This window comes from Lithobates pipiens, unplaced genomic scaffold, assembly GCF_037356315.1.
Source record: "Lithobates pipiens isolate NorthernLeopardFrog02 unplaced genomic scaffold, aLitPip1_a1.2 Scaffold_25, whole genome shotgun sequence".
Taxonomy (NCBI): Eukaryota; Metazoa; Chordata; class Amphibia; order Anura; family Ranidae; genus Lithobates; species Lithobates pipiens.
In genome coordinates this window covers 147,186,108-147,201,224 of record NW_027507787.1, presented here as the reverse complement: position 1 = coordinate 147,201,224, position 15,117 = coordinate 147,186,108, and the positions used below count along the sequence as shown (strand labels likewise).

Sequence of the window (15,117 nt, the reverse complement as noted above, 5' to 3'; positions counted from 1 at the left end):
CAAATTTTTTCATGCAGCCTCTGGCCTCGTAAAGTGTGTTTGTAATAAGGCAACATCGTGTTCACCAGGCCTTTCCAAAAGGAAACAGTCGGGGCCCTTGCTTTCTTCCAATGTAGAAGAATGGACTTTCTACCGTAAAACAGCAGGATACTCAGCATTGTTCGCATAGCCCTTGAAGGCACCACCTCATCAACCAGGCCAAGCAGGCAGACTCTAATAGTCTTTGGTATAGGTACTTGAATCAGTTCAAAGATGCACAAAGTTATGTCTGCCCAAAAATCCTGCACAAGGGCGCAATCCCAAAAAATATGACTGGCATCTGCCGGGGAATGAGAGCATCTCCAGCATTCCGAGGAGGTGGCTGGGAAAATCTTGCCCAACCGGGCCGGAGTGTAATAGCTCCTGTGCAAAAATTTGAACTGGATCAATCTGTCCCTAGCGGACACCAAGTGCTGGAACGGCTTCGCCCACAGGGCATCCCAATTTTCCCCTTGGACATCTGGGACCTCCGTTGCTCACCTTTCTCTACATTTTACTATGGCCTGGGGTGTAATTTGAAACATTTCCTTATAGGTCACTGAAAGGGGCTTGACCAGGTCCTCCCCTGACAACAACCTCTCCAGGGCTGAAGGTAGAGACTCCACTCCCATCTCTCGAAACTGTACCTGAAAGGCATGTCTAATTTGCAAAAACCGTAATAAATAACCATTAGGCAGGTCGTGTCTAGTTTGTAATTGGGGGAAGGTCTGCAACTCCCCATATCTGGTGATATCCCCTATGGTCTTCATGCCTTTCACCACCCACAGCATGGGGCCCGCTTGACTATAAAAGTGTGGCAAGGTCGGGTTCATCCACAAGGGCGTTGATGGGGAAATCCCTCTAAAGCTGGGGCATGCCAATTTTACTGCTGCTCCCCACGCCTTGATAGTGGCCTTCATGGACAGTGTTAGCGGCAGCTCCGATTTGGTACCTCTAAACAAGGCAAATCGCAGACTGTCATAAGCCCCCAGGTGAGCCGCCTCTAACACTGTAGCCGCATCCCCATCATCAGCTGTCAGCCACCTGCATATGCAAACACTAGCTGCCCGGCGAGATAGTACTTATACCAGTCGGGTAGAGCTAAGCCACCCCTCTCCCTGGGCTCTTGCAGTACTTTAATTCCCACTCTGGGTGACCCGGGGGCCCAAAGAAATGATGAAATTAAGCTGTCTAGCTTGCGAAAATATGACCTTGGAACTCAAACCGGTGCGTGTCTAAGAAAATACAACACCACTGGGAGGAATTTCATCTTCAGCAAAATAATCCTTCCCGCTAGAGACAGCGGGAGTTTAATCCATGCCTGTGTTTTCTTCTTGAGGAGCTGTATCAGGGGCAGTAAATTAAGGGCCATATAGTCCTCGACCTTCGCTGTAACTTGTACTCCCAAGTATTTGAGGGACTCAACCCATTGTAATGCCAACCCGGGGTCTGCTCTATCCTTTGCCGCCACATCAATGGGAAGAATAGAGGATTTCCCCCAGTTTACCTTCAGCCCAGAAAACTGAGCAAAATGATCTATGATCCCCAAGGCCACTGTCAGTGATTCCCCAGGGTCATTCAGGAATAATAACATGTCGCCCGCGTACAGTGCAAGAGTCTCGTCAATTGATCCCACTCTAATATATCCAATGTCACCTGAGGACCGTAGTGCCACTGCAAGTGGCTCCAGAGCCCGGGAGAACAAAAAGGGGGACAGAGGACAGCCCTGTCTCGTCCCCCTGCCCACCCCAAAAAAAATCGGACGTGGCCGAACCCAGTCTAATCGGCGCCTTCGGTTGGGTATATAGCATTGCTATCCATCTTCTAAACTGCGGACCGAACCCCATGACTTCCAACACTTTGTTCATGTACATCCAGTCCACAGAGTCGAAGGCCTTTTCAAAGTCTATGGAGACCACAACTCTGGATGCGCTCGCACTCTGTTTAATCTGCAAATGGGTAAAGAGTCATCTTAAATTCGTGTCTGTGGACTTACCCGGCATAAAGCCAGTTTGGTCAATATTAACAATCGAAGGGAGCACCTCGGCTAAGCATCTGGCCAGTATCTTAGTCAGAATTTTTAAGTCCATATTGAGCAGGGCAATCGGTCTGTAGGATGCACAATCCATGGGGTCCTTTCCCGGTTTCAATAAGAGGACCATGTACGCCTCCAACATAGATTGTGGGAGGGAACCCTGCTCAAGACAGTGTCCCATAAGCGCATGGAGTCGGGGGGCCACTATGTCCACATTAGCTTTGTAAAAGTCCGCAGGGATCCTGTCCGGGCCAGGGGCTTTTCTTTCACTTTTAATGGTAACATTAAACATGAAAAATATTGTATTTATTTATTATAGGTTGTTATATAGCGCTGTCAATTTATGCAGCACTTCACACATATAATGTATATTGCACATTCACATCAGTCCTTGCCCTCAAGGACATTACACTATAAGCTTCCTAACTCACATTCATACATACATACACATACTAAGGCCAATTTAGACATGAGCCAATTAACTTACCAGCATGTCTTTGGAGTGTGGGAGGAAACCAGAGTACCCAGAGGAAACTCGCACAGGGAGAACATCCAAACTCCAGGCAGTTAGTGTCATGGTTGTGATTTTTAGTTCATTTGCGCACACATCTCTGTCAATGAATGGCATGGCTGTGCGGGTGGATATGCCGATTTTCAAATCTGACAGCTGCTGTGGAGGAGAAGAACTACCACACACTGTCAGAGGAGGATCTTTTTTCTGGCTGGGGGGGATCTTACTTGACAATATGTTACATGTTACACCCTAAATATGGGTGTAACATGGTTATAAAGATGGACATCTCATTCTGCTAGGACTTTAAGTTTTCCCTACCTAAAAAGTTCCTCTCAGGGAGGTAAAATGTATTAAATTATCTGAGCAGTTACGGTTTGGTGATCTGATAATCTGTGTGTATGGAGGTTATATCACTTGATCCTTGAAGCAACCATAGCTGTGTGAAATGTGCCAGCTTCCAGATTGGAGAGTTTAGCTCTATCCTCCTCTCCCTCCGCTGCTTCCTGGATGTCAATCCTATCATTTGATGGCCAGTTCATAGATTATTAGCGAGGGAGAAAAGAGTGCCAAGGCTACCCTTACTAATCAGACTTCGAGGTACCTGTGACTGAATAATAGGGGATGAACAAAACTGAGATTTTATTTCCCCGAAGTTGTACCTAAAATCTGGAGATTTCTGCAAAATTTTGCAATTTTCGCCAATGCAGGTGAAGAAGGTGATATAAAGGCGTTTTTTGATGGTTTTATAAGAATATAGTAGGTTTTCAATACAGTGCCCTAAAAAAGTATTCATACCCCTTGATATTTTCCTAATGTTGTCAAGTTACAACCAAAATGTAAAACATGGCATATAATTGAAAAGTGGAAGGAAAATTATAAATGGTTTTCATTTTTTTTTTGCAAATAAATATATATGAAAAGTGTGGAGTGCATTTGTAATTCAGCCCCCCTGAGTCAATCCTTTGTAGAACCGCCTTTCGCTGCAATTACAACAGCAAGTCTTTTGGGGATGTCTCTACCAGCTTTGCGCATCTAGAGAGTGACATTTTTGCCCATTCTTCTTAGCAAAATACCTCCAATTCTGTCAGATTGGATGGAGAGCGTCTGTGAACATAATTTTTCAAGTCTTGCCACCGAGTCTCAATTGGATTTAGGTCTGGACTTTGACCGGGCCATTCTAACACATGAATATGCTTTGATCTAAACCATTCCATTGTAGCTCTGGCTGTATGTTTAACGTCATTGTCCTGCTGGAAGGTGACCCTCTGCCCCAGGTTTTCTTCTAAGATTGCCCTGTATTTGGCTCCATCCATCTTTCCATCATCTCTGACCAGCTTCCCTGTCCCTGCTGAAGAAAAGCATCCCCACAACATGATGCTGCCACCCCCATGTTTCACGGCAGGGATGGTGTGTTCAGGGTGATGTGCGGTATTCGTTTTCCACCACGTTCAAGTTTGGTTTCATCTGACCAGAGCACCTTCTTGTGTTTGCTGTGTCCCTCACATGGCTTCTTGCAAACTGCAAACAGGACTTCTTATGGAATTCTTTCAACAATGGCTTTTTTCTTGCCATTCTTCCATAAAGGCCAGATTTGTGGAGTGCACAACTAATATTTTGTCCTGTGAACAGATTCTCCCACCTGAGTTGTGGATCTCTGCAGCTCCTCCAGAGTCACCATGGGCCTCTTGGCTGCTTTCTGATTAATGCTCTCCTTGCCCGGCCTGTCAGTTTAGGCAGATGGCCATATCTTTGTAGGTTTGCAGTTGTGCCATACTCTTTCCATTTTTGTATGATGGATTGAACAGTGCTTTGTGAGATTTTCAAAGCTTGGGATATTTTTATATAACTTAACCCTGCTTTAAACTTCTCCGCAACTTTATCCCTTACCTGTCTGGTGTGCTCCTTGGCCTTCATGATGCTGTTTGTTCACTAAGTTTCTCTAACAAAATTCTGAGGGCTTCACAGGACAGCTATATTTATACTGAGATTAAATATTATTTACTAATTTGGTCACTTATGAAGGCAATTTGTTCCACTAGATTTTAGTAAGGGGTATCAGAGTAAAGGGGGCTGAATACTAATGCACACCCCACTTTTCACATATTTATTTGTAAAAAATGTTGAAAAACATTTATTTTCCTTCCACTTTACAATTTTATGTTGCTCTAACACATAAAATCCCAATTAAATACATTCATGTTTTTGGTTGTAACATGACAAAATGTGTACAATTTCAAGGGGTATGAAAACTTTTTCAAGGCACTGTATCTTTTAAGGGTTAAAGGAAATCCTTTTACCTTTCCTGGACCTGTTTTTGGGCCATAAAATTGCCTCTTCGGCACCAGATCACGTCACTTCTCCTAGACAAGGACTTACTGACTGCCTTTGAACACACCTGTCGCTACACTACCCTAGCATCCAAACAATTTTTTTTGGTCTATTACCAACTCAACAGACTTCCCTTTGTGTCCACACTAACTTATGTAGCCAGATAGCAAGAGGATTTGAGGGCCCAAAAATTAGACAGATTGGCAAGAAGTGTGGTCCACTATTGCAACCTGCTCTATTAACGTTACCAGCTTAGAATCAGGCTTTAAGGTATTTACCAGATAATTTGCGTCCTTTCTTCTTTCTTTTTTCTCTCCCCTCCCCTTTATCTTTCTTCTCCCCTTATCTACTTGTTTGTACATCTTTCTAAGTTATTTCTGGCACTGTCTGCTGGTCGAATATATGCCTTCATTTTTTGAATGGTCCTCTTTGCTGGACACCAGATAGATGACGCTCTCTGTTCTTATGTTAGAACATGTTTAGAATGACGACAGGACACTGTGTATGGCGGAAATTGGGTCAATTATTGAACTCATGCTTTATGTACTGACATATCTTTCTAATGTTTTGTCATTCAGCCTGGAAAATGCAATAAACACATTGAAACGAAATGAACTAACCTACCCTAAGTATAAAAACCTTAACACCCTCTAAATTAAGAAAACAAGCAGCACTTTCTTTACATTTGTTTATCATTAGTTTAAGCAGCTCAGTATGTGAAATGGAGAGATTTTGTTTTAGAATGGGTAGTTTTGCTAAAATCACTCCACTTTTCACTATTGATCCACACTCCAGGTGTGGGGGCTTCTGAGACACTCATGGAGGTATCTGGCAGTACTTGCAGACATTTTCAGTGCCTGCATTTCTTCATGCAATTACGAGGGGCATTCAAGTCAAACTGTAACTTTAAGCCCTTGTACACACAGGTCGGACATTCCAACAACTTGTGTTGCATACACACGGTCGGACAAAGTTGTCGGAAATTCCGATCGTACGTAACGTGATGACGTTATTTCGTTACGATGGGACTACGTTCAGGCTAGTAGCCAATAGCTTTGGTCTAGGAATTTGATCTGAGCATGCGTGGCACTTTGTCCGATCGGAATTCTCTACACACAATCAGTCCGATCGGATCATCTTGTCGGAAAGTTTTATAGCCCAGCTCTAAAACTTTGTCCGTCAGATATTCAGACGAAAACGGTCCGATGGAGCCCACATACAGTCGGATTATCCGACAACATGGTCCGATCGGACATTTTCCGTCGGAATGTCCGACTGTGTGTACAAGGGCTTACAGGTATAAAAAGGGGTGCTAGTGTGGCGGTACTACACGCAGTAGTGAGTGCAAGTGCGTTCTATTACTGATAGGTGGGAGCACATGTCGCAGGCTAATCCAGAGTTTGCTAATCAAGATGGCAGACAACAGTGTTAGTATATGCATGGAACAGTGTATGGTGATGAAGTTTCTTGTGAATAAAGGTGATGTAACCCGCAGATATCTACAGAAGGCTTCAAGCACAGTACAGTGATGAGACTTTCTGCCGAAGTAAGACATTTGAATGGTGTAAACATTTGAAAGATGGCTGTACGTCCATCAGTGATGATCCTGGCCATGGTGATTCCCAGCCTACAGCAGTCATTCCTGTGAACATTCAGCGCATGGAACGCCAGATCCTGGACAACCGCATAACCTGTTGTGAAATTGCAGAGGAATCTTTTCATTTTCAGCACTGATGATGAAGTGAAGCAGGCTATCCTAGGATGGTTCAGGCGTAATGACAAGATTTCCAGGCATTAGTTAAACACTGGGATAAGTCTGTGAATGTAGCAGGGGAGAATGTTGAAAAATAAATGCAATTTCCACTCCTTGAAATTTGTTCTTTTATTATATAAACTCAAAAATTTTACTTGAATGCCCCTCGTATTATCACATAGCTATTGTTTTGGGGAGAGGCTGTATGGATACGGGTGGATTGGATGAAATTATTATAATAATAATTGTTAGTTTCTGGCCAGCTCAGTAAATCTGTTGTTTTCTCTCTTGCTCTCCCCAGGATGAGATCTACATGTATGGCGGGAAAATTGAGACCAGTGCTGGGAATGTCACTGATGAACTTTGGGTATTTAACATCTCCAGCCAATCATGGACGACACGAACCCCCATGGTGCTGAATCATGGGCAGCACTACGCAGTGGAGGGCCATACGGCACACATTGTGGAGCTGGACACCCGAGAGGTGATAATGGTCATCATATTTGGCTATTCTTCAGTCTACGGCTACATCAGCAATGTGCAGGAGTACCACTTACGTGAGTTACCATCATCTTTTCTCGAAGGGGGGGGGGGGGGGTGGTGGAGGTGGGGTGGTTTATGGGGGAAGAAGAATTGCATGATTAATATAGTATATAATCTATTTAGATGTCATCGATGATATTTCTGGCAGCCATAAGTTACTATTTTTGTGTTTGTTAACTTTGGCCAGAGAGCTAATTCATTAGTGGTTTCTTCTGTCTCTCAGGGGCTCTATTGGTTATATCTCTGTATTGAGTTCCCAGGACAGTTCACCTACTGTGCCCATTATGAGGGGTTCCCACCATCACTGTGCTGAGTTCTGTGGACTGTACAACCTACTGTGCCCATTATGAATCCATTATGAGGGGTCCCCACCATCCCTGTGCTGTGTTCTGAGGACTGTACACCTACTGTGACCATTATGAGGGGTTCCCACCATCCCTGTGCTATGTTCTGAGGACTGTACACCTACTGTGACCATTATGAGGGGTTCCCACCATCCCTGTGCTATGTTCTGAGGACTGTACACCTACTGTGACCATTATGAGGGGTTCCCATCATCCTTGAACTGAGTTTCTTGTTCTGCACACCTGTTAAGCCCAGCAGGGGGCTTTTCACGATTCTTGTGCTGAGTTCCCATTACAAACCCATTATGTAGAGTTTGCACCATTTCTGTTTGATTGTGTATATATATATATATATATATATATATATATATATATGTTATGTTATAGAGAATGTAATAAGAAGATCTAGAACACACAAAGATGGGTGGGGACACAAAAGTAGGTAGAGGCACCTCCCAGGCAGATGGGAACAGAGCGGGGATATACAGTAACTATAAGTGATATAACTTTCTGACTTGTTCCAAAAAACTGAAAAGTCGCTATCGGAAGGACTGCCCTTGGAAGATTTTTTTTTTAAGAGAATAGGGTTTTAGATTAAAATATATAAAATTTTATAGAGTGTATTGGTTAGATCCGTTCCATTGAAGCCATTAAAAATCATCTCCTTTATCCCATATAGATCACTGGGCAAAGCTGTTCTAAAGTAACAAGTTTATTGTGTCCAAACTTTTACTTTCTGTCTGAATTGTATTGCATATTAAACTAGAAATAATATCCAACTTGGATTTCCTGCCGTAACCATTCTAAAAAAATAAAAATAAAGCAGTAGAGCTAAAAGTCAAAGATCAAAATATAAAACTAAAGGAGAAGTATGTCCAAAACTATTTTGTTTATACTCCTATGGCTCACAGGAGGACAGTTCATTCTGCACTCCTGTGACCCATTTTCTACCCATTCTAAGTCCGCTGCTGGCTGCCGTTACTCAGGCAGTTCTGACTTTCAGTCAATACAGGGATCCTTCCAGATGCCAGGACTGGCTGCTGGCTCAGCCTTTCAGTGAGCTGCTGAGAGCCCGAGACAGCTGTTCTTGCCCGCTTTACAGCTCAGTGCTCCAGTGAGCGCTGGAGGGGCAGAGCAGAGAGCTGGTGACTGACAGTCATGGCTCTCTGCTCAGAACTGAGGAGAAAACTGAGCGATCAGCAGTCTATGATTGCTCAGGTCTCAGTGCAGAGCTGGCAGTGGACAGATATATGCTGAATCCACCTTGATGAGTAATATACATATTTTTTAACCCTATACTTCTACTTTAAATCCACAAATAGTAAAATGAGTCTATATATATTACAAAAGGATTACAAAAAATATGTGTGTTTTAGTTAGGTTAAAAGCAAAATGTACAGTACTGTTTATAGACACTACTACAGGTGCAAACATCAAATATCAATTACATAACAAATGTGGTATCGCTCCGATTATTAGGAGCAGGTTGTTTTTTGGTGGTAGGTTATGATAATGGCAAGAAATATACAGCTACATTTTGAAAAAAATGATATATTATTTTTACTATTTAGTGCAAGTTTTTCTTTGATAATAAAAAATGTCATGAAAGCCCAATTTGTGTCTAAAAAAAAAAGTCTCCACGAAAATCTTCTCAGTCTATTATCATAATTGATAATGTATTCACAGATCCCAAACTGATATAAAAATGTATCACGCTTAGCTTAACAAATTGCTGGAACTTTTCATTTTACATTTCCCAGGACATTTTCAGAAGAACTTTAAAGAAGTGATTTCCCAGATTATACATGATCATCTTTTACAGGTCTCCGAAAATTAGGCTGTTAAGGGGCTCAAGGGTTTTATTGAAATCTCTTACAATCTTTACTATGTTAATGTAGCTTTTAAAAATCTTTTTAAATTTGCAGATTTCAATAAAATTATCTCTGGTGATCCTACCATGGTTACTATGAAGGTCCTTGCTCAGCCTCCTATTATAGGGTGATAGCACTCTATACTTGTCTCCCAATTGTGCTTCCGAGTGAATTTTTTATTTTTCACAAATTATTTATTTTTCCCCAAAAAATTTTTTTCAAAAGTTATTTTTCTTTTTCAAAATTTTTTTGTTCAAAAATGATTTATTTTTCAAGGTGCGGCAAGGGAGGAAAACAAGGTAAAAAACGTTTTTTTTTTTTTTTAAATGGCATTTGGTTCACAGAGCAAATTAAATGTCATTCAGTTTGGAGTTATATGTACTTTATTCCATAGGACTACACATTGTGCCTTGCCACCAGGGAAAGCTCCCTGTGATCCCTGCTGGCAGAACACAATAGTGCTGTGGGAGGGATTCTTCTGATGGGGGAATGAAGCAATTTTCTTTCGTTCAACCCATGCTGGATAAGGAAAGGGATGGTCGGCACTAAGGATGACTTCCAAAATAGTATTCCTTTATTAAATGCATGTACAGGGCTGTAAAACAGCTTACACATTTCGGATGTTAGTCCTTAGTCATGGGCTGCCTTAGGTATCATCATTAGTTTAATTGTTGCTGAAACAGTCTGTTTACGTTGAGTAGAGTGGCTTCCCCTCTCTGCCTCCTCTTTTCAGGCAACTGTTCAGCGTTTCAGCGTTCCAGTTAGTGCTTGTTCACATATAGTGTGGTGACCGGTGTTTTTTCCGCATCCTAAGATCATCATTCACTGTAAGGAAAATGCAGACATGCCCTGGATGGGGGTGTGATGTGGTAAAATGTTTATCACACTGAAAACCTGTTGGTGTCTGCAAAAGACTTGAGACTGGGGCGGAGGATCACCTTCCAGCAGGACAGCAGGAAAGAAAAACGCTATGTGCGGCGGAAAACTAACACTGCACATCACCCTGAACACACCATCCCCACAGTAAAACATGGTGGTGGCCACATCATGTTGTGGGGATGCTTTTCTTCAGCAGGGACAGGGAAGCTGGTCAGATTTGATGGGAAGATGGATGAAGCCAAATATAGAGCAACCTTAGAAGAAAACCTGGGGCAGAGGGTCACCTTCCAGCAGAATGACCCTAAACATACAGCCAGAGCTACAATGGAATGGTTTACATCAAAACATATTCATGTGTTAGAATGGCCCAGTCAAAGTCCAGACCTAAATCCAATTGAGAATCTGTGACAAGACTTGAAAATTGCTGTTCACAGACACCCTACATCCAATCTGACAGAGCTTGAGCTATTTTGCAAAGAAGAATGGGCACAAATGTCACTCTCTAGATGTGCAAAGCTGGTGGAGACATCCCCAAAAAGACTTGCAGCTGTAATTGCAGTGAAAGGTGGTTCTACAAAGTATTGACTCCGGGGGGCCGAATACAAATGTAGGCCACACTTTTCACAGATTTATTTGTAAAAAAAATTAAAAACCATTTATCATTTTCCTTCTACTTTATAATTATGTGCCGCTTTGTGTTGGTCTATCACATAAAATACATTTACGTTTTTGGTTGTAACATTACAAAATGTGGAAAATTACAAGGGGTATGAATACTTTTTTCAAGAGACTAGAGTTGCTAAAAATGTGTGTGAAATGTGTGTGAAAATTCACTCTAGAATGAATGGGCATTGGTTTTCAGGCACTTAAAGCACCTGAAAACTGCCTTGGTGTGACAGGGGTCTAAAGTAGTGTATTTTGTTTTTATCTGTTATCTTAATTAATGAATGAATGAATGAATGAAATACTTATATAGCGCACAATGCGAACTGAATCGCCTCTAGGCGCTGTGGCGAGCTTTGATCATCTGCTAAAAGAGGAAGGTCTTGAGTTTTTTCCTAAAAGCCAGGTGATTTTCTTCCAGGCGGATGTTGATTGGTAGAGCATTCCATAGCAGAGGCCCTTGGACAGCGAATCTCCGATCACCCTTGGATTTATACCGGGCTTTGGGCACGAGGAGGAGGTTTTTGTTGGCTGATCGAAGACTGCGGTTTGGTGTGTAATGATTTATTTTCTCCATTAGGTATTGCGGAGCTTCTCTATGCACGCATTTGTGGGTGAGGCAAAGGGTCTTGAACGTGATCCGATTTTTTACGGTTAGCCAATGTAAGCTCCTCAGTGAAGGAGAAATGGATTCCCAGGGTTTTTTTCCTGTTATCAGCCTTGCCGCCGTGTTTTGGATCAGTTGTAATCGCGCAAGTTGATATTGTGGTAATCCTATGTAAAGCGAGTTTGCGTAGTCCAGTCCTGAATTAATGATTGTTCCAACTACCACTGCTTTGTCATTCTTTGGGATAAAAGGGATGAGTCTGCGAAGCATGCGCAGTAGATGGTGAGATCGACTGACTACAGATCCTATTTGCGCATCCATTGACATTTGTGCGTCTAAAATAACCCCGAGACTCTTCGCTTTGGTCTTTGGGGAGATAGTCTGCCCAAAGACGGTTGGTGGAGACCAGGAGGTTTTGGTTGCGGGCTTATGATTTGGGTGTAAGATAAGAAGCTCTGTCTTTGATTGGTTCAGCTGGAGGGAGTTGGTGGTCATCCAGTCCTCTATTGATTTGAGGCAGTTTTCAAGTTGTTGTTGGTGATCTTTTTTTCCATTGATCCGGAAATAAAGTTGCATGTCGTCAGCGTAAGAGTGGAAGCAGAGATCTGAGCATCTGATGATTTGAAGGAGTGGGCGAATGTAAATGTTGAAGAGAACGGGTGACAATGGAGAGCCTTGAGGGACTCCGCAGGTGACTGCCCGAGTTTCGGAGAGGAATTTTCCTAGTTTCACTGTCTGTGACCGATTTCCTAGGAAGGACGCGAACCAATGGAGATCTATGTCTTGGACTCCGGCTACTTCTGTGAGGCGGACGAGTAGAGTATTGTGATCTACTGTATCAAACGCTGCACTTAGGTCTAGCAGTACGAGGAGACACGGCTCTCCGTCATCTGCTGCTTCGAGGGCGTCATCCCAAATCTTGAGGAGAGCTGTTTCTGTTCCATGACCCGGGCGGAAGCCTGATTGCAGCGGGTCCAGGAGTTTGTGAGTATCCAGGTGAAGTTGTAGCTGATGTACTACAGCTTTCTCCATGATCTTAGAAATGGTGTTGAGGCTTGTAATCGGCCTACGGTTGTTTGGATCCTGAGGGTCCAGGTTTGGTTTCTTGAGTAGAGGTTTGACAATGCCTTGTTTGAGGATGCTGGGAACAATCCCTTCGTGGAATGATCGGTTTATGAGGTGGGTTATGGTTGGAGCCACTATGTCGGAGCATTCTTTCAGTAGTTTTGTGGGGATGATGTCAACAGGTGAGGTACTGTCACGCAGTTTATTAATGATGTTTTTTGCGGTGTCTACGGTAATTGGGGATAGTGAAAATTTTGGCGGTTGCGGTATGTTGGTGCGGACATCCTCTTTATGTATTTGCTGGCTGAGGTTGGATGTTTTCTTCTGACAAATTGTTTCCCTGATGGTTTTGACTTTATCGATGAAAAAATCCGACAGTTTGTCACAGTAATCCTGGGATTCGCTTTCTGGGGGTTCTAGGCACACCGGATTCATTGATTGATTAACCAGTTTAAACAGTTCCCGTGGTTGGTTTGCGGCCGTTGAGATCGTATATGAGAAGTGGTCCTTTTTGGCTTTGAAGATTGCTTTCCGATAATTCTCTGTCAGACCTTTGTAGTTAAATAGGTTTTCCTCGGTGGGATTTCTTCTCCATGTTCTTTCCGCTCTTCTGCGTTCTTGCTTTAGTATGGAGAGGGAGCTATTAAACCATCCAGCATTTTTCTTCCTGATGAGAGCCCTGCGTTTTGGTGCTACCGAGTCTGCTGATTGCAGTAATGCCTTGTTCAGGGAGTTGAGTGTTTCCTCCGTAGAGTGGTTTAAGGTTATTGTAGATATTTTTTTGGACAGAGTGGTTTTGAAGGCTTCGGAGTACAGTTTTTTTATGCGATCTGGTCCAGTGCGTTGTTACAGGTTTCCGTTTTGCGTTGGTGATGTTGGTAGCGATTTTGAATTTGATGGCGTGGTGATCCGTCCATGGCAGAGTTATGTTGTCGAGTATGTTGACGTCGATGTTCTGTTTGAAAATGAGGTCCAGGGTGTGTCCTGACCCATGCGTGGGAGTCTTTATCAGTTGCTGTAGACCCAGTTCTTCTAGTTGATTGATGCAGGCAGTCGCGATGGGGTCTTTAGGCTCGTTTGCCCAAAGGTTGAAATCTCCGAGTGCCAGGAAATTTTTGAATTTTAGGGTGTGCATTGCAAAGGATTCCGTGAGGGGTGAAAGAAGATTGGACTTTGGTCCCGGTGGTCTGTAGCACAGTAGAATATGAGTGGTGTCGTGGGGTGTTGGTTGAAAATGTAGCGTCAGGGTTTCCATAAAAGACACTGGGTTCTGAGATGATGGTTTAGTGAGATCAAGGTGACCTTTAAAGATCACTGCTAGGCCTCCTCCTTTTTTCCCTATCCGGTGTTCGGTTATGATCCTGTAGTTTTCCGGCACCAATTCGGTGAGGATGGTGTTGCAGTCAGAGGTTAACCAGCTTTCGGTGATGAAGAGGCAGTCTACATTGTTCTCGATGATGAAGTCGTGTACTTCCAGTCTATGTTTGACTGCAGACCTGGCGTTAATCAAGGCGCAATCTAATTGTAGTGGTCGAGTAGATGTCTTCCTGTGGTTGGGAGCTGCTTGTCGTCCGGTTTTTAATAGTTGTTCTCTTTGAAGTATTTTTTGTATGGAAGATGGCAATGTGGTGTTGATGTTCCTTAGTCTGTGCAGAACTTCAGCTGAGTATTTGAAGTAGCACATGGTTTGTGGATGCTGTTGATGGTACTATGGGCCTAAGATGATGATCCTGATCAGGGTATTGATCCTGAGGTGGGGCTAGGTATCAGACTTGCCGCCGTGCTTGAGGCTATTAGCGCGCAAGTTGATCAGGGGATGCCTATATGGATGCGGAAGGAGTTGTTGTATTCGGTTGCTGGCTGTTCCAGCTGCCTTTACTTAAGGTTGAGGTCTCCGCTTAGAAAAGAAGTCTGGCTGTGATCTGGAATAGGCGTCCTAGGATAGCGTAAAAAATGGAAAGGAGGCCGGAGGTAGGGGTATGCTAACCTATGGTTGTTCCAGAGGAAGGCGAAAGACCCCCTGACAGTAGCAGCCAAATGCACCAGTGGGGCAAAAATTCCTTCCTGACCCCCGTAGGCGGTCGGACGGAGTCCCTGGAACAATCACTGGGTGGGGGGGGGGAGTGGAGGTGCGAGCTTACCTGGCTGCGGTTGTCCCCTTTAAACACTCTGGTTCCGGTGAATCTGGCTTGCTGTCAGCCTGATGTTTCTGGAAAGCTGTCTGGTTGCCCCTTGCAGTGGGATCTTTAAAATGGAGGGGAGGATGGAGGTTAGAGACTCCTGTCTTAACTCCTGTTTTCAACTCCTGGTTATTAACTCTCCACTTTAGTTAAAAAAATCCACTTGTGTTCAGAAAATCCACATGCAAGCCACAATCAGGGAGCAAATTAATTATAGTCACAACTGATAAATAAGCTTTTACATATTTAATTACTGTATTTCTTGTTAATCAGGTACCTTTAAATGTTGCCTATGAGTACCCAATGAATATTATTTC

At 43.2% G+C, this 15,117-nt stretch overlaps 1 protein-coding gene across 1 annotated transcript in view; it reads left to right on the top strand.

Moving 5' to 3' along the window:
- The window catches only part of ATRNL1 (attractin like 1), a 1,004,401-nt gene that overhangs the window by 246,365 nt on the left and 742,919 nt on the right, over positions 1-15,117 (top strand). The window contains exon 8 of the mRNA XM_077454933.1: positions 6,950-7,205. Coding sequence (XP_077311059.1) covers positions 6,950-7,205 — 256 coding nt within the window. The remainder of the gene's footprint in view (positions 1-6,949; positions 7,206-15,117) is intronic.